The sequence below is a fragment of the Microplitis demolitor genome, chromosome 5, assembly GCF_026212275.2.
Source record: "Microplitis demolitor isolate Queensland-Clemson2020A chromosome 5, iyMicDemo2.1a, whole genome shotgun sequence".
NCBI classification, from domain to species: domain Eukaryota; kingdom Metazoa; phylum Arthropoda; class Insecta; order Hymenoptera; family Braconidae; genus Microplitis; species Microplitis demolitor.
In genome coordinates, this window is record NC_068549.1 from 6,358,421 (window position 1) to 6,377,712 (window position 19,292).

Below are 19,292 nucleotides of genomic sequence, written 5' to 3' on the forward strand. Positions count from 1 at the left end.
ATATATAAATATATAAATATACATGGATAGAGAGAATGAATAGGTGTGTAATGGAGAAGGAAGTTTACAGTATATATAGCTAAGGAATGAAGAAGAAAATGAGAGTATTCGTTGGTTCATTAATTAGCGAAGGCTACCGACCTTAAGAGTAGAGAACCTCGTTAACGGGCATCCTCTTGACTACGTCTGCCTACTCCTCCTTCTCTTTTCCATCCTCATCTTCAGCCTTATCCTTATCCTTATCCTCATTCTCAAGCTCTTCGTCGCACTAATTTAAATCCACGTCAAGAGAACTCCACTTTGACTCTTGGCACACTTTTACTTTTTTAATGCTTTCCCTTTTTTTATTTCATCAATGCCTTTTTATTTTTTATGGCTATTAACATAAGAACCGTAAGCGCTAAAAATCATACTTATTTTTTACTATGGGTGCTCTTGATTGTAAGTTTGAGTTTATGTTGGTGTAGACCGAGTTGGCTGGGTAACAGCAAAGTGATGGGCAGTGTTGTGACTAGACCACGAGTCCAAGCGAGATGATGATGGAATGATGGACTTACGGGCGTGTCTGAGTAGCCGATACGGGGCGCGTGATCGTAAGACCTCCCGGGGACGACCACCCTCGAGGGGCCACAGGTCGACTTGTTAGGTACAAGACTGGGGAAGTTACCGAGTGAAGACTCGACGACTACACTCGTCGTCACCACCGTATATACGACACCATGTTTTGCGATCATCGTACTTTGCTCAATTTTATTGATATCGTTCTTGTTTTTTTTTTTTTTTTTTTTAAATATAATTTCAGTTAAGCAACGCAGAAAAAAGAATTTCTTGGCGCAAGAAATATTTTGTATTATGAATAGAAGAAAAAAACTTTCTTAGGACTAGAAAAATTTTTTTGCAAGAATTTTTTTCTCGCCTCAAAAAATTTTTTCTCGTTCCATCTTGAGGCAAGTAAAAATTTTTGTGACGAGAGTTCTTTTTTTCTGAATAAAAAACGTAACTTTGTTTTATACTAAAAATTATGAGAAATTACATACGTTATTTATAAACTTTATGCTGATTAATGATAAAGATGTCCATAGAATATTAATTATGAGTTGCGGTAACTGATGCATCATTAATTATAGAGGTTGATGCATGATAAAAATAATAATTATTATATAATAAGTAATAATTATATGAATTATAGTAAAATTAGTTTTTGATTGTTTCGTTGTCATGGGTGATAATGTCATAAATTACGATAAAAATATGTGTATGTGTGTTTAGGTTTTTTAATAAAAAAAAAAAAGTGGTTGATCATTCATCGTTGACTTGTCATTTACAATGATCAGTGGTATAAGTATGCAGGATTTTATTTAGTGGTTTTATTATTGAACACGCACGAATGAGAATTCTGAATTGATGGGTACTCGATGATGTGATTTCACGCTAACGAGTACAAAGAGGTTTTTACCGATACGAGTGAACCATTCGAGAGAGCCGGCTTTCTGACTCATCTCATAACAGCATGATGATGCGGGTGCGCGCGCACATACGCGAATAACCGAGGGCTTGCGCGTGCGTCTACTCGATATGTGAGGGTTTAAAAGTCAAAACTCGTGTTCAAGTGGTAATATGCGTATGGTATATGGTATTATATGTAAGAGTTGAAAACGCTGCAATAATTTCCCACGCGATTATCCTCCCACGATTTCAATGCAAAGATTTATTTTTTAATATCTATAGAAAATTTTATTTTCGTTCTCCACAGTCTTTGTTAGTCGCAGCGTCTATTTATTTTTTAAATAATTAACCGAAATATGTAAATTCCATTTACTTCGGAATTTCGTTTAAGACAGGAAAGAAGGAATTTTTTGAAAGTATGGAGTTAAAAAAAATTTATATTCATTTTCTTTTAAGATTGAAGTAATCAATTGATTTCAGCAAATCAACATATTTATATATTTTTTTAAGTTTAAGATAGAGTCTAAATCTGTGATAAATCTTAAATTTTTTTCCAAATTAACTATTTATTAATGAAAAATAAAAAAATAAAAACTGACCGTATATTAAATTGAACTTGATTTATATTTTTATCTATAAAAGTCCACAGAATTTATTGCAATAAAAATAACTCGTTTTTACTAAAAAAAAGTATAATAATAAAATGTGGGAAGTTAAAAAACGTATGTCATGTCGTATTAGTAGTTAGGTATGTAAGTTAACCCTGGTAAGTGTTAAGGGCACGAGAGCGGGCGTGCACCCTGGAGCTTTTTCACTGTCGGGGGTGTTGGCTATATATTTTTTCAGCTCTCCCTCTCTTCCCTACTCATTTTTTATCTCACTTTTTCCTTCTCATTCTCATTCTCTGGCTTATTTTTTTCGCTCATTCTCTTTTCTGTGATCCTTTCAATAGATCACGTGCACAAACGCGACCCTCTCAACCCGATATCGTATTTGTACAACACGCACTGTATACCTCATCCATTACTACAATCTGTTTGTATATTTTACATCAGACTGAGACTTTATTCCCCTCTTTTTTTCTATTGCATACTTTGGTTTTTTCTTTCATTCTTTTCTTTCACATGTATATACTTATTCATACTAAAACTATAGGCTATTATCAACCCAAAACAATTAACTAAATTTTGTGCATTAAAAATCGTCCTTGTTTCTACGGTTCATTAAATCACGTGAGAAATTTATAAAAATCATTGCTTTATCTTTTCAATAATAAATTTATCACTATTTGGATTAATTATATCGACTAATTTTTTTGTTTTTTTTTTTTCAATAATTTAGTAGAATAAACTGTTCAGAATTAATAAAAAAAATTTATTTAGATATTTGAAAAATGTATCAGTTAAAGACATTAAAAAAAAAAAAATTCAAACCTATGACAAAAATTTGTCTCTTGGGTTTTGAAATTTGACAGCCAATTTGTTAATTTTCTTTAAATCTATAGGGTAGAAGTACCATTTATAGCCACTGCTCCATATTTGGATTCATTCAAAATTGGTCCTAAAGTCAAAAACAGTACCTCTGCTCTATGGTTTCAAGTTTTGCATAATTTAGAATTTTAGCATAATCTATAGCTATTGTGAATTTCAAAATTCAAAAGTACAAAATTTTAAAAAAGAAGATTTATCAAAAAAAAAGTTTATGCTATTGTGTAAATGATTTTGATTATTGAATAAATATTTGAAAATACTCAATAAATGCCTCAATATTTAAACAAATATAAATAACTGACATTGGAATAAATATAAAAATGTGGTAATCAGTAGAATAGAATAAACTACCCGGACTTCTTGAATCCCTTAACAAAACCAAATGATGGCAATTTACCACTTGTGAAGACACGTGGCTAAACTAACTGTGTGCTCATAATAGTTTTCTCAATCCTACATTCTATTCTTACATAAGAGTTTTATATACAACTGCGCATACAAAACCAACCCCAAAAGTAAAATCGGAGCGTGGCGTTAACATTGACATGGTATTAATGACCATCCATTGACACCAAAATTTTTACCCGAAAAAATAATAAAACCCCAAAAAACTTGCTAATATTCTTATTTTTTTTCATCTTACTTCCCACTATCCCTTTTTTTTTTTTTTATTGAAATATAAAACATGTGGACATTAAATGAAAAATCTGAATCGCCAGTAAAATAGTAAATTAGTGAGTGACAAGCGTAACTCATGACTTGCGAGTATGCATGCCTGTGTGTGTAAACCACTGGTTGTCATCATCACCAACTACTACTTCGTAAATTCTTTAAATGTGCCGATTTATTTCAACAAAGAATGCCGGCTACCGACGACGACGTTACGGTCGGCATTCCATGGGTGTCCCCATCTCGTCGTCCTGTGTGTTTGTCATATAACTTTAAGTCCCAAGTAATTTCTGGTGCTACAGCATATATACATATATAGATATGTATATAAACATATAGATATATTTCATGTTAAAAACATCAACAAAATTATACCTCATATCTCATTGTATGACAGTAAACCGATAACGCATCTGCAGCTTCTCTTTCGGCATTTTCTTTCAGCTCTGAGTTATTTTCATTGCTGTAATTTAATATTTTTTCGCATTTGTACTATACTTTTTTTTTTTATTATTTCTTAATTTGTTTTTATTATAAAAAATATATACATAAATTTTTTTTTGTATACAAACACAAGCATTTAAAATTTATTGCATCATTTAGAAAGGTAATATAAAAATACTTAAATAAATATTTTTCTGACATAAAACATGATATCAATAACTATAAAGACAAAATAATGATAATAATCATATGAAATATGATTTGAGATGTTTGTTTAAGAATTATTTTAATCAAAATGTTGTAGAAAATTTTTGGACTGTTTGAAAAACTGAAGAAATCTGGAATTTTCGGAAATATTTTAGAAAATTTAAAAATCGACTGAGAAATTTTATGAAATTTGAAAACTATCTGGTATTTTTTGAGGTTGGGTTTATGGGAAATACTCTAGAAGATTCTATAACTGTATGGCATATCGCCAAATATTTTAAGTCTACTCGGAAAACTTTAAAAATAAAAAATCAGACGGATAACTTTTTAAAATTCGAAAACTATCAAAAATAATCTAGAAGATTTTTGAGTCGAATGAAATATTTCATAAAACTCGAACTCTGATTGAAATATTTTCGAAAATTACAAAATATATAAGGAACTCTTGAAAAGTTCTCAAACTCGCTGGAGAATTTCTCAAAATCTAGATTTTTTTTTAAAAACTCTGCAAAACTTTGAAACAATGGAGAAAAAAAAGTTAGATCAACAGATTTTGAAACGTGGATCTAAATTTTTTCATGGTTTAGATCTGCGTACATTAAAATTTACGAAAAAATGTTGAAGTAAAAATTAAAAATTCCAATTTTGAAGATTTCGAGACATGAAACAAAATCTAAAAAAAATTCTAGATTTCAAGAAGGCTACATAGATTTCAAGAGATCTATTGATATCTAGCAAAGATCTAAAATTTGAAAAGAAATTCGATTTACGTTGATTCACTCAGATTTCTTTGGGTCTTAATTATTTTTTCGCGAGTTGGCGGAAAAATTTAAAAAAACAATTATAAAATTTTTGGAAACTTGTATGCTTTATTTAAATAAAAAAAGAGTCAACGAACATTCGATCATAACCGTCAGTAATACTAACAAAAAAAATAATAACAATATGCTAAAGTAGAAATGAACATATTTTAATATTTGTCAATCTAAAACCGATTGACATGAGAAGCTTACACGTAGTGCTTGTCATTATCAATTTGACATTGTGTCAACTAGTGTGTCGTTAACAATTATGTTGACATATCACGAGTCAGTTAAAGTTGATAAATAAAAATCAATGTTATTTTTCTAATTAAATTAAAATTTTTATATATTTTTTAATCGTTTATTTCGACATTTAATTTATATGTTTTTAGCTTCAGAAAGGGTTGGAGTTAATCGCCGGCACCTTTTGCTGGTAAAATTTAAAACTGATCTAGATGCAGCAGCACCAGACTGGACTTGAGACATTGGAAGGACCAATTTAGACATACCATCGAAATCGATCCGAGTTAAAACTGTATAAGACCCCGCACCTGCGCCCATCCCAACAAATTGGCGAAATAAATCTAACGACGTCGTAAAGATTCTCCTTCACCTTTCTCTTGATATCATAGTTTATTTATTTATTTGTTTGCTTTATTTTTCCATTTCTTTTATTTCCTTTTTTAATCAACTTGCTTTTACCCAACCAACATTTTTTGCTATTCGATAACGTCGATTGTAATATTTATGGCTTTTTTCTCAGCTTATACGAAAGAAAATAAAAAGCGACTAGTGAAACAAAAGAACAATACTAACAAAATATATTTTTATTATTTATTTCAGCGGTTATTTTATAATTATAATAATTATGGTACGAAAAAGAAAAGGCAAACATGGAACTTATCAAGTGGCTATTACTATTATCGAAGCTAAATATTTAGCACAAAATGGCAATCCAATGATCGTAGTTAAAGTCGGACATCAGAAGAAAAAAACCGTCATCAGAAATCGTACTGATTCACCGTATTACAACGACGTAAATCTATTATTTATTTCTAGCTCTAATTAATATTAAAAAAAAAAAATGTCGATAAAAAACTATTTCATAAAATATATAAATTTTTTATGAACACAGTATTTTATATTCAATTATACCGGAGACTTTGATACATTTCTCCACACACGGATTTCAATATCAGTTTATTTGAAACGGTGTTTGAGACTCAAATTTTATGGAGGAATATTTTTTGACGTTTCCACTGTTTGGGATCAACCTGGTAATTTATTGAATATTAATTATTTAATTTTTGGTAGATAATCATTTTTTAGCTGCATTTTTAATTATTATTTTATTTTATTTATCGTAGTTAGTCTGCATAATTTAACCTATCAGGGTAGCAATCAATTGGCCAGTTTGAATATAACATTATTATGTGACTTGAATAATTTTTTTTTCTATACGTGACGAAGAAAACATAATTTGAAGGATACAAGATATGATTTTTTAAAATTTTATATCTATATTGATATCAATAGATATATTTAAATATATTTAGATCATGTAGCTCTTGATAGATTGAAATAATTTACATTCGGGACTAAAAAAAACGAATTTGCAATTTTCTCGATCCGAGAAGATCTACATAAATCTCAATAGATCTATTCATATTAATGGAGATCTAAAATTTAAAAAAGTTGAATTTACGATATAGAGTGCAGAACTTAATAAGAAAATTTCAAAAAAATTATAAATCTGAGGAATTGTACAAGAATCTAAATAGAGCTATAGATATCACTGTAGATATGTATGAAGTTTGAATAATTTCATGTACGTTGATCTGAGTGGAATACAGGATTTAAACATCCGTAGATCTAAATTATACTTTTTCGGTTGTCATTAATAGTCGGTTTATAATTTTAAATTGATCGTGACCAGATAACCAAAATTTTAGTTCAAAAATTGATATTTAACTTCTGATATCACAGTGATATAAATTACATATTAATTCGACATAAATTGCAGCATATAACGAGAAGGTGAGAAATGAACAAATTCTATGTGAAGTAAAAAATTGAATTGTTTATTATCAATTTTTGGTCTAAAATTCTTATTATATTGAGTCATCGTTCCAGAAAGTTTTTGCTTATGAATTTTCATCTCACGCTCGTAGGAAATAAGAGCTTTAGTTCACAGCCAAATGTATGCTCAATTTTACTGTATAGTAGATTGAGCACAATAGGATGTCTCGAGAACAATCTAAAATTTGATGACAATATGCCTAAATATAATTTTAAGGGGTCTAAGTTACCCTGACATAGTTAAAGTTGCTAAGAGACTAAGCATAAAATATTAATAAAGAAAAAATTAGCTGATTGTTTAAAAAATCAATAGGATCGTATCATCTATTAGTAAAAATTTGAATTATTTGAAGTTCGAATATCATTTTACGATAAGAGTAAATTTCGAGGGGTTAGATATTACCGACTGATAGAAATAAACTTTTAATGAAAGATAAGTCAGGGCACTGTAATTTTTTCTGCCTTACCATTGCTAGATCATGAGTATTATCACAAATGGGCAATGCTCACGAATCCAAAAGATCCTACGGGTGGTCCAAAAGGGTACGTTAAATGTAACATTGGTATCAATGCTAAGGGCGCGACTATCCCGATGCATTTGGAGAGTGATGGAGATGAAGATATTGAAGGGTTTGTTCCTTAAATTTATATAATTTTTTAAGGATAAAATTTTTTTTCAAATTATTAATTTTCAAAGTAGACTTTGCTCCATTTCGATATTAATCAATTTTATTTGATTTCAAATATTTTAATTTTTTAATAAAGTACGACATGTAGAACTTCTAAATTTGGGGCAAATTAGAATCAAGTTGAGCTTTTAGGATTTTAATAGTAGAAAATATACTCGATTTCAAACTTTATGCAAATGAATTTTAAGCCAGATGACCGTTTTTGAAACATGTTTTCCGAGTTTAAAAAAAGTTCGAAAATTTAAATATTGGAAGGGAAAAATGTTGTAAATGTACATTTTCAAATTTTTGTTTCAAAAACGTTCTCATTGAACCCAAAATGAAACCACATACAGCTCAAAATCAACTACATTTTTTACTCCTAGTCCTGGAAGTTCCAAAAAAGTTTAACTTGAAGTCCCAATCTGTTTTAAATTCAGAGGTTCTTGAAGTCAAATATTTTTGGAATATTTTGGAACGAATTTTTGTTCGCAGGAAGGCTCAAACCATCAAATAAATTGTTTTTATCGTTTACTTGAAATTGTGATTTGTTAAAAAATTTTTTTTTGAAAATTCTCATTTATTGTACGAGTGCGATAAAAAAACGTTCCACCCGATTCTTTGAATGTCAAAATGTAGATAGGTCACGTTTCTTCTCCTCAATAAAAATAAATTTTTATTTGCTTGTCATGTTTTATTTTTGTGTACAGAAATTTATTGATGCCAATAGCTAATTTTTTTGAAACTGGACGTCAAAAAGCACATTACATATTTAGTGTCTACCGAGCAGATGGATTGTCATGTAAAAATACGAGTCAGTGCTGTGCGGACGCTGATAACATTGTTAATCCGTTTATTCAAATATCATTCGCTGGAATGAAGGTGGGTTCAACTGACAGATATTTTGACATCTACTAATACCTATGCATACGAAATAAAATATACATCTATATGTCATAAAAGTTAAACATAAAAAAAAAATTTGACATCGACTAACAATGAAGGCCGATTTTTTTTTTAAGTTCAAATATTTGCCGCGGTAAATTAAAAAATATTCTCACATCCATTTGATTTTTAACTTACATACAAACTAATAGACTATATGATAATATTACATGATAATTTACTATTCACAAACTCGTTTTATTTCTACTCATATGCTATAAATATCTTTCGACACATATTTCCCGCAATGATCGATATGTCGCTGAGTTAGTCAGAAATATATTATTACTCGTTCGCTAGCCATCTAACCCGAATCGATCGGCTCACTTATACACGTACCATAGTCTGGTCAGACGGATCGATTATCTTTATACATGTGGTCAATTTTTTTTATTACCTTTTTTTCGCTATCATAAAATGATATCAATCCAACGGTTGATTAATGCGTTTATTAAAAAAAAATTCAACGGTTTGATAAGTAAATAAATATGTATTCAGTTTTAGCTTATGACATTCTATAAAAATTTTATTCATTTATTTTTAGTCTATAGCTTATTAAATTTTATAAAATGGGTTTCATAAATTTGAGCCTTCTGCGATTTCAGTAAATTTAATTAATTTATTCATGACTAAATCATTTTAGATGAATCGTAGCTTTAAATACAATTCAAATATAAAATTTATGATTAATATCGATTTGTAAAATTATCTAGACAATTAATAAAAGAAGTTTCGTATATAGAACTAGAGAATAAAAATTATTCATTTGTTTTAAACCGTCGAGGTAAATTTAAAGCTAAAAAACAATTCTTCTTTGGGAAAACTGAGTTCAAGCGTAATAATAAGCGTGAAGTAGTAGTAAAATACTGACGGATTTTTTATCAATCGGCATGTGTGATAAAGTGTACGTTAGGCACACCCACAAAAGGGGGTAACAGATTTAGAATCAAAAAGCATGTATGCTTTCCTAGTCACAATATTGTAGTTTGTTTTTATATAACACTCGATTAAATAGAGATTAGGAAGCGGAAGAGCTTAGACCGCTTTTTGGCAACGTTGCAAAAAATCCTTCTAATGTTTCTGATCACGTCGAGGTAAAAACGGTAATAACAGTCTGTATCTTAATTAATTTCAATTCCGAAGCTTAGTAGCTTGAATAGATTTAAAAAAATATTAACACGTTTTTGTCGGATTCCCGGGAACAAATAATTAAGATTTACGGTGACAGATTCTACATTTTACTTAGATCTACTTAAATCTAATTTTTTTATCACTTAAATCTACACACGTTACAGCTGAAGAAAGACAAATTATCAAACAGTAAAATTTTGAAATTTTGAGTTTCAAAGAAATTTCGGTATTTTATGGAAAAAAGGAAATCGCTAAAAATGTTTAGGTCCAAGGAGAGAATCTAAATAAATTAATTGATATCAATACTCTCTAAACATGAATTGGTGAAAAAAAGTTAATATTTACTAATTCCAAGTGCAAACCGAACCATTAATTTCAAAAAGTGATTCGATGGGCATTCAAAATTAGTGAATATTCGCTTATTTTACTTATTCATGTTCAGAGAATACAGATTTCAAATTTGAAAAAAATCTAATCTCAATTATTTATTGTCGGTTTAAAAAAAATGAAGTTGTTTCAAATTGCTTTCTATGACATTTTATCAGTTATAAAAAATGGACGCGATTAGACGTTTTTAGCACTCCAAATTATTTAGAGATTGTATACATACATTGCAATAAATAACTACACGAGAATTGAAACCATTTTTTTTTATCAATGTCAAATCATATCTGAAAGTGCATCAGTTTTATTTATAACTACATTCCCTTTGTAAATTCGTTCTTTCATAGGATTTTAGTCTACTATTTGGAGCGTAGATACGATTTTAAGTGAATGTAACTAAAAAGTACCCAACTAAAAACGCACAACATGCACAAACAACACTCGGCTTTAGAGGTATAAAATATTAATATTTATTTTTAGCAGAATTACTTTGTTCTTATTTCTATTATTAATAAAAGTTTACTACAGAAAAATTATTATTTTGAAATCCAAAAAAAACCTAAAACTTCTTTTACGCGAAAATTTTTTAATTTTCTCGTAGAAAGTGGAAATAGAATCATCCATTTTTTTCACTTAAAAATAAATACAGAAGTGTACTTCAAAGTGAATAAGTCTGTTGTAAAAGTTGAACGACTTGTTACAGAAAAAAAATGTAACATTAGAAAAAAAAAGCTTTTAAAGTATAGTAACAGGGCTTTAAAACAGAGTACTCTGAGATTTACTCACGATTTTTTTATTACATACATACCGGTTGAAACTGACATTACTTTTCTTTTTTGAATTTCGCCAATCTCACTTTATGATCCTACAAATCACTCAAAGATCTATAAAGAAAACACCTTAAAAGTGAGATTTCAGTCTCGAAAAATATATTTTATAATCCTATTACAGCGATAAAACGAAAAAAAGCTCGTGCTGAATCTCAGCAGTTTTATCATACTAAGAAATAAAATTTTAATATTTTCTTATATTTATAAAGGGTGAAACGAGTTGGCACAGTGCAACTTACACTCCAAGATTAAATCAAAGAATAATATTCACCGAAATGTTTCCACCTCTATCGTATCGCGCTAGAATCGCAATAAAAGACAGAATTGATAGCTGTCGTTCAAAAACACTAGCAACTTTCACACTCAACCTCGCAAAGTTATCTAAGTCTGGGGAATATGGTAAGCATTAATATCAATACAGTGAGTTCTTTTTTCTATTTCTATTTTAGTGCTCAAAAAAATATTCGGGATCAATACGACCCCTATATATAAAAAAAATTTTAAATGTGGCAAAATGGGCCAACCTGCAAAATTTAAAGACGTCAAAATTTAAATTAAATTTGAATAAAAGATTGTGGGCCGGCTTTAAAATTAAAAAATTTTTTTTATCAAGTCTAGGTGCCCCGTACTGCTCATTTTGCCCCTTTGCTTTCCTTTACATACTTAATTAATTATTACTATCAAATTAAAAGGATTTCTACCGACGTATGGACCATCTTTTGTTCATTTTTACAATAGTGCAAACGAGGGTCCTGAATGTTTGTGCGCAACTAAGTGTCAGAATACGCGACCTATTTATCAAGGTAGAGTGCTCCTTTCTCTGAAAACAGAAATTGATGATTCCGGAGCTCCTATTATTCCAGGAGTGGATACGGAACCAACAGCTTCTATCATTGAGGCAAGTTAAATTTATTTAATTAAAATTTACTTTAATAACATGCGTGCTGTCGGTTAGTTTTATCCATTATTATTATTATAATTTCCGGATTACTTCGAACTGATTAAGATAAATTGAACGCTAAAAAATTCAAATAATTTTTCTAACTCCAGTACCCGAAATAATTAATCTTGAAGCCATTTTAAAAAATGTAAAGACTTAAAAATAAAAAAAAATAATAAAATGTCCCCAGTTAATTTAAGTTTTTTTCTTGTCGTGTAATCTATTAATACTAGGCTTCCAACTTTTATACGGTATATAATTACATAATAGCTCTTTATCACAAGAAAGTATAATGAGCTATTGAGCAGGGGTTGTCACGCAATTGTAAACGGCCCAACCCTTCACGACTTGATGGACATTTTCGCGCCTTAGGCTAAAAAATAACTGCTTAATATATGCTAGGAATATCAAATTTTATAGTTACGCAATTAAATTATGTGCTGAAGAGATGGTTAATCTAATTAATTATGTCTAAATAGCTATACTAATTATTATTATTACTATTATTTTTTTTAGCATCGATTATGGACGACAGAAGAGTATTTACTAGTTGGAATTATTTACGATGCTAATATGATCGATCGATCGAGATTTATGAGAAAGCCTATAAGTTTTGAAATAAATATCGGCAATGCTGGTAGCAAAATTTTTCCTTGTAATACTGAGACTTATGATTATTTACTGAGTAAGTTGTTTAAGCATATATATTTTAATAGTTTTTTTTTTTTTTTATAAGTTAGTGGAATAATTGGATAAAATTTTAAAAGAATATTAATATTTATCTGCATCGATGATCAGAATTAAATGTCACAAGACTGGAGCCAGTTGAATTTAGTCAATTTGGTCAATAGTCCGTTCACTAATTCGATTGTCGGTTTATTGAAATGACATGTGGTTCTGAGATTAATAATAAATAAATGATATTCCAATAAGTCTGAAATTAATTAAGCAGATGAAATAAACCATTATCATCGCTAGTAATGAAATTGATTTATTTCAATCTGCTAATTCGTATTAGTATGAAATTGGTTTTATGCGACTGACTGAATAGGCATTTGACGCAGTTTCGACATTTGCTCGCTTGCCTAGAAAAATAAAAGAGGGCTGCCTTATTTGTCATCTAGCGCCAGCTTTGATTCCGTGAGACTCGCCAACGCCTCGATTCATTTTTACCAGGGAAGTTACCCGAGTTTATAGACGATAGATCAATTAGTAATTGAAATAATACATGGAAACAAATAATATCACTTTGATTTCTTTTTCTTTTCAGCTGCTAATCGCGATGCACGCATAACCCAGTTTCTAACAATATTAGCCTTTAATCTAGTTGCTTCAACTGTCAGCTAACTTCACCCTCATCTAGATTCGTCTTGTTCTATCTCTTAGTACAAAATATACTATTATATAGAGCTTTATAACAATTATTTTTCAAAATCATTTTGCAACTTTTTTGGTCTACTCTCTAGAATCGAATTAGTGAAAATCACTATTTGGTAGTGAATAGTCACTTATCGCCAGTGAAAAATGTACCACTGTTTGAATAAGTGACATGAGAGTAGTTCACGATAAATATTTTTCAAGGAAAATTATCCATTTTTTTCAAATAATTAAATTATTATTTTTTGTCTGAGTTTAGAAACTGATTTTGCAATATTGATTAATATACTCTCTAAACATGAATTAGTGAAGCAAGTGAATATTCACGAATTCTGACTGCCAATCGAACCACTTTTTAGAATTAGTGGTTCGATTTGCACTCTGAATTAGTGAGTATTCACTTATTTTCACTTATTCATGTTTAGAGAGAAGCCTCACAAACATATGTATATATAAAAGAGACAAAGAAATGTTACACATATACACGTAAGAGAAAAAAAATTTTTTAACAAATTTGCTATACATGTTGGCATAAATATATCAATATATTTATGCGCAGAAAAAAATGTTAATCGTACATATATTTATATATGTCCTTAGATTCGGGCTATAAATATCTGACTTTTTAAAAGATCAAATCAAAGGGTATGTAAGTTTGTATAAGAGTATAGAGGTATGTTTGCGAATAAATCTTCCTTTTACGATAGTTATTGAACAAGTATGTTCAGGAGATTGCTTGAATGGGAAATATGAACAAATTATTTTTTCAATTTTTCGATTCTCCTTGAATGAATTGTAAACTACTGATCCGATTGGCCTTAAAATTCAATGTTATCTTTGTTCTGAATCTCTCCAATTTCCTCGAGTTCTATTCAAATGAAATATGTTCAGTAGACACTCGACATAACAAACTTGAAAAGTTATTACTGTTAGTCTAATTTTTTTTTTTAATGTCAGTACCAAAATTCATTAAGAAAATATTTTAGTTTGTCTCTCATGAATAAGTATGAAATTGAAATTATATTATACTAGAATTTGTATAAAAAACTTTTTTTAATAATTATTTGAAATCACAGACTAGGAATTTCAGTATAAAAATTAGATCTAATCCGCTGTTTTAAGTTTCGATTTTAATCATAAATTTGAAAGCAGAAAGTTAAGAGACTCATATTTACTATTGCCCTGCTGTCGTTGAAGTAATTTTAAAAAAATGAGCGTATTTCCGTCATAAACACTCGCAGCCACTTTTATACTCGATAATCGATACCCACGAATATTTCTTCGACACTCTGACTCAAATAAGAAAAATCTTAAAATTGAGTATATACTTTAAATCTCCACTAACTTCAGATCAAACTTATTACTTTTGTTACCCGAGTTTTATCGATAATGCAATAAACGTGCTATTTTTATCTTTTCTCAATACAATCAGGAAACAGAGAATCGAATAGAGTCCAAATTTATTGACATTTTATGTGTAAAAATTATTTAATAAAAAACCGACGTAAAAATCTTTTTTTTTTCTTTGAGACATACTGTGATTCATAAAAATTCCGGCGCAAAATAACCGTAGATGTTAGACGGGGTAAATTATATTCTTGGGGCAAGATGGTCATGTAAAAATTATTTTTAAAAAAATTTTTCCGAGTCATTAGTTGAGTTTTCTGTTTCGAATCACTTAAATTATCGTACTTTAATACAAAAATGGGGCAATATGACCACTCAAATTTTCAGTTGATATTTCTTTTCAATAAAAAAACGGCATTAATTATTTCTTTAGTAATTAAATGTTCATCAAAAATTTCCTTCTACCCAAAATTTAAAACTTTTTCCTGACTGACCGAATTATTTCAAAATTATTTTTTTTTTTAAATGTTGACCCATTTAACCTTTACTCCCAATAAAAAAAAAATAAAATTGTAAGATGTATTTAATAAAAGTTGAAATAAATAGAAAGTAATTTATTTACATCTTTAAGGCCACATTAAAAACATTGTGTACAAACAGTTAAAATTTAGAACAGTTAATGATGAATTAAACGAGATTATATAAAGTATTATACAGTCGAGTACTTAAATAAAATTAATTACTGGATAAAGTAAATTTATGGCTATGCATCGAAACATATCCTGGATTCCGCTGCTTACTGTATTGGTGGTTACATTTATGTGCAAATATATATTTACATTTATTTAACTGCAATGGTGGTAAATTAAATGTAACCGATATAGAGGTCACTGCAATGTTTTATGTGTGGTCTCTATATGCATTCCCTTGTGTAGAGAACAATATAAACTAGAGAAAAGTTGATAATAATCTTAATGCAAAACCCTATGGTATGAACTTGGGATTTGGTGAAGTAGAAAAGCTTATGCTAAAACTTTATACAAAAGTATGTAAAGTTAGTTATTAATTTAACTTTTCTACTTAATAATTGACTTTCTATTTTATTCTTATTTTTCATCTCTAATAAATTTTTTTATATGAATTTAAGTAGCCGATTTTCAAAATTTATATTTGTACGAACACTAAAGCCGTGTAGTCGGAATTAATACAGTTTCCAAATAACATTGAAATGCCATAAGCGAACTATAAATATATTTAACACACCGTGAAACATTTTTTAAGTGACAGGTAAAAAACTATAGTTTTGTTTATGGCCTTAAACATAGAACACATTCAATGTGTGTTAAAATAATATACTTGTAACCCACTTGGTTTTAGAGCTGTCATAAAATCTACGTAGATCTAATTCATATTTTTCCTGATAATTATTTATTAAAATCATACAAAGTAACATGTCAAAAAATATTCTATGGGCAATAAAAAAATTGATTTAAATAATTAAAAAAATAAAAAAAAAAAAAATAGAACAAAATTAATAAATAAAAGCGTGAAAAAATATCAAAATCTTTCTAAGTTGTCGTGCAGACACTGATGAGTTAAGTGATTTTGTGATAAACGCGTTTAAAGTTTCGTGTGAAAATCGTTACTATCTACCTTTGACGCGTCGTTATATTCATGTTTATAACTTCGTCACCTTGTAATTTTAAAATTATTTTTTTTTAAATTTTAAAAGAAGAGACAATAAAAATACGAAAACAATTTATCAAAAATTCTTGTGTACACTTTTGTAATTGTAAATTTTGAATTGTTAAAGTAAATTTGTAATTAAGAAGTTATTGAGTTTAGTGAATAGATTAATTACAAAAGTTAGTTATGAAAATTTAAATAATATATACAATTCATAGACCAAGTAATACTCGACAAACGTCCTGATTTTGTGAGCTCGACTGCGCCTAGATTAACAGCCACGACAGATGGCAAGTTTAATTACCTTCCACTTGGTTCCAATAAACCTTGCATGTACGTTAAATCCTGGTGGCCAAACTTGGAATGGAGAGTATACAATACCAACAGTCTTTTATACATCGCCAACTTCCTCGTAAGTAAATTAAAGTACAAAAAACAAAACTATGTATTTTTTTTCTGTTATTATTAATTATTTTTTGTAATTACTTCGGGTTGATTTTAATAGATTTTTTTTTTGGCAATTCAAGTTTTTTAGTAACTAAAATAAATAATTACAATGGTAAGTAGAAAAAAAGATTTATAATATAAATACAATTAAAATCTTTTCTGAGTCTTACATAAAAAGTATAAGCATTTTAATGCTGCTCGTGGCAGAAAATATTGTAGGAGTTGAAAAGAAGCGGAAAATATAGAAATGGACAATGCGAATAATGCTGTATTTAATTAAACAAATAAAAGTCATTTAAGACTAGAGTGCGATGTTGAATTTGTAAACTCAATTTGTAATTTACAAGTGAAATTGTACTCATTATCGAGTATACATCTTAACATTTATAAAAAAAAAAATCGAATTTTTAAATACATGCTATCAAGTCATATTGACTTTTAATTATAATTACAATGAAATTTAAAAGGCCAATAGTCGCGTGAATAGAATTTTTGAACTTCCCGCTAAGAAAATTGCAAATTTTCAAAAATTCGAGGTTATTGGTTTTAGTCCGATTTTCGAAAATCGAATTTCTAAGAGATCTTGACGTTTTGAGGTTCTAGGAAGCTATCCTGACTAATTTCACGATGATGTCCGAGTGTATGTATGTATGTACGTACGTATGTAAATAATCTGTAACTTTTGAATGAATGAACCGATTTTGATCACCAAAGTGTCATTCGACGCGGCTTGCGAATACCTTGAAGCTGAAGAAAAATAAACTTGATCGGTAGGGCTCGTTTAGAGATATTCCAAAAAAAAAACTTTTTTCAAAAATTTTTTTTTGGATAACTTTTTATGTTCTCGATGGATTGATTCAAAAATGAACTGGGCTCTGAAGCTTCATAAGTCGCGTCAAATGCCACCTCAAACATCAAAATCGGTTAATTCTTTCAAGAGAAACCATTGTTGGAAGAATTTAAAAAAAAAAATTTTTTTAGTATTTTGAAAATTTCCCAAAAACGTTTTCTTTCAAAAACAAAGGCAAACAAAAGTATTTTCGAGCTCGAAGAGCTCGAAATAGGCGGGAAGTTTTGAGGCTGGCCCACAGGGTCAACCGACAGACCGATTTTTTTTTTCTTCTCACAAACTTTTATTTACGGTCTAGAAAAGAATGAGGCAAGTTAAACACTCCAGTAGTGTGAACACTTCAAAATTTTGATTAAAAAAATTTTGTTATAGTTGTTCATTTTACCACATTGTTTAATTTTAGTTGAGTCCTCCCTAAATTATACGAAACATTTCGAACAACAATAAATTTTTGTTTCTTTCAAACTGAAAGTTACTTCTTTGCAATAGTGCGTTTATTATAAAATTTTAATAAACCATTTACAGATATAATTCTTTGACGATAGTAGAGTACTAATATATCGCGTTTAATATGAGCAAAATATTTATTAAATTTTTTTACAGCTATGTCAAGTTTTTAAATTTCTTGGCTTATTCGGTATTGATTTCTTGTGAAAAAGTAGACAGTGAATTTTTAAAATAAATTTCAATCATAAAACTGCTTAATCTAAAATTTCATTTCGGCGTTAAAGATTTTAATAAATAAAGTATGCCAACGCTTTTTTAGAATAAAGAGATAAAAGTTAAGATTTAAAAGGATGGGAAAAAACCATTTAAATCCTGAGGTTATAAATTGAACAAAATAATTCAAGCTGTTCTAGATCGGGTTTCGAACTCAGGCTTTTCAAGTACTATCGAGTATTATCAACAATAAAAATTGTGTGTGTGTGTGTGTGTGTGTGTGTGTGTGTGTGTGTGTGTGTGTGTGTGTGTGTGTACCTTCTGTTCAGACAAATAAGATTATAGCAGTAAAGAAACAAATGATTTCCACACTTTGATTATTTTGTCTGTAAATTGTAGTTTCGAATTAACTTTACTCACAATGAATAAAGGCTATTATGAAAATAATAATAATAATAATGATAAATATAATAATAATAATAAATTTATAGAAGGATATGCTAAGCAAATTGGAAGCACTAATTGCCGTAGAAAATCCAGCGGCATACGAAACTTATAATACTGTAATTGAATCATTAAAATGTTACTGTATGCATTACTTGTCTATATTGGATACCAATGTATATAACGAGAATGGCGGAACCACAAAATTGGACAGACACCGGATTAATCTGTGTCACTATTGCATACAAGATATTATCACGATGATAAATGTCAACGGCAAGCTCCCTAACAATAACTACATCAAAATTGCAATGTTGCATGCATACAAATATTTGAAAAAAATACTGGATATTGCCGAGGACGTAAGTCATCATAAGTAATTACTCATATTCTAAATAATTAAAACGGAAATAAAAATAACGATTGTACAATTTTTTTTATCATA

At 29.0% G+C, this 19,292-nt stretch overlaps 1 protein-coding gene across 1 annotated transcript in view; it reads left to right on the forward strand.

The window, feature by feature from the left end:
* The first annotated feature begins 5,927 nt into the window (after positions 1–5,927).
* Positions 5,928–19,292, forward strand: part of LOC103574498 (otoferlin) — a 35,074-nt gene continuing 21,709 nt past the window's right edge. The window contains exons 1-9 of the mRNA XM_053739322.1: positions 5,928–6,095; positions 6,195–6,336; positions 7,615–7,768; positions 8,517–8,688; positions 11,306–11,495; positions 11,789–11,994; positions 12,553–12,721; positions 16,665–16,872; positions 18,909–19,209. Coding sequence (XP_053595297.1) covers positions 5,928–6,095; positions 6,195–6,336; positions 7,615–7,768; positions 8,517–8,688; positions 11,306–11,495; positions 11,789–11,994; positions 12,553–12,721; positions 16,665–16,872; positions 18,909–19,209 — 1,710 coding nt within the window. The remainder of the gene's footprint in view (positions 6,096–6,194; positions 6,337–7,614; positions 7,769–8,516; positions 8,689–11,305; positions 11,496–11,788; positions 11,995–12,552; positions 12,722–16,664; positions 16,873–18,908; positions 19,210–19,292) is intronic.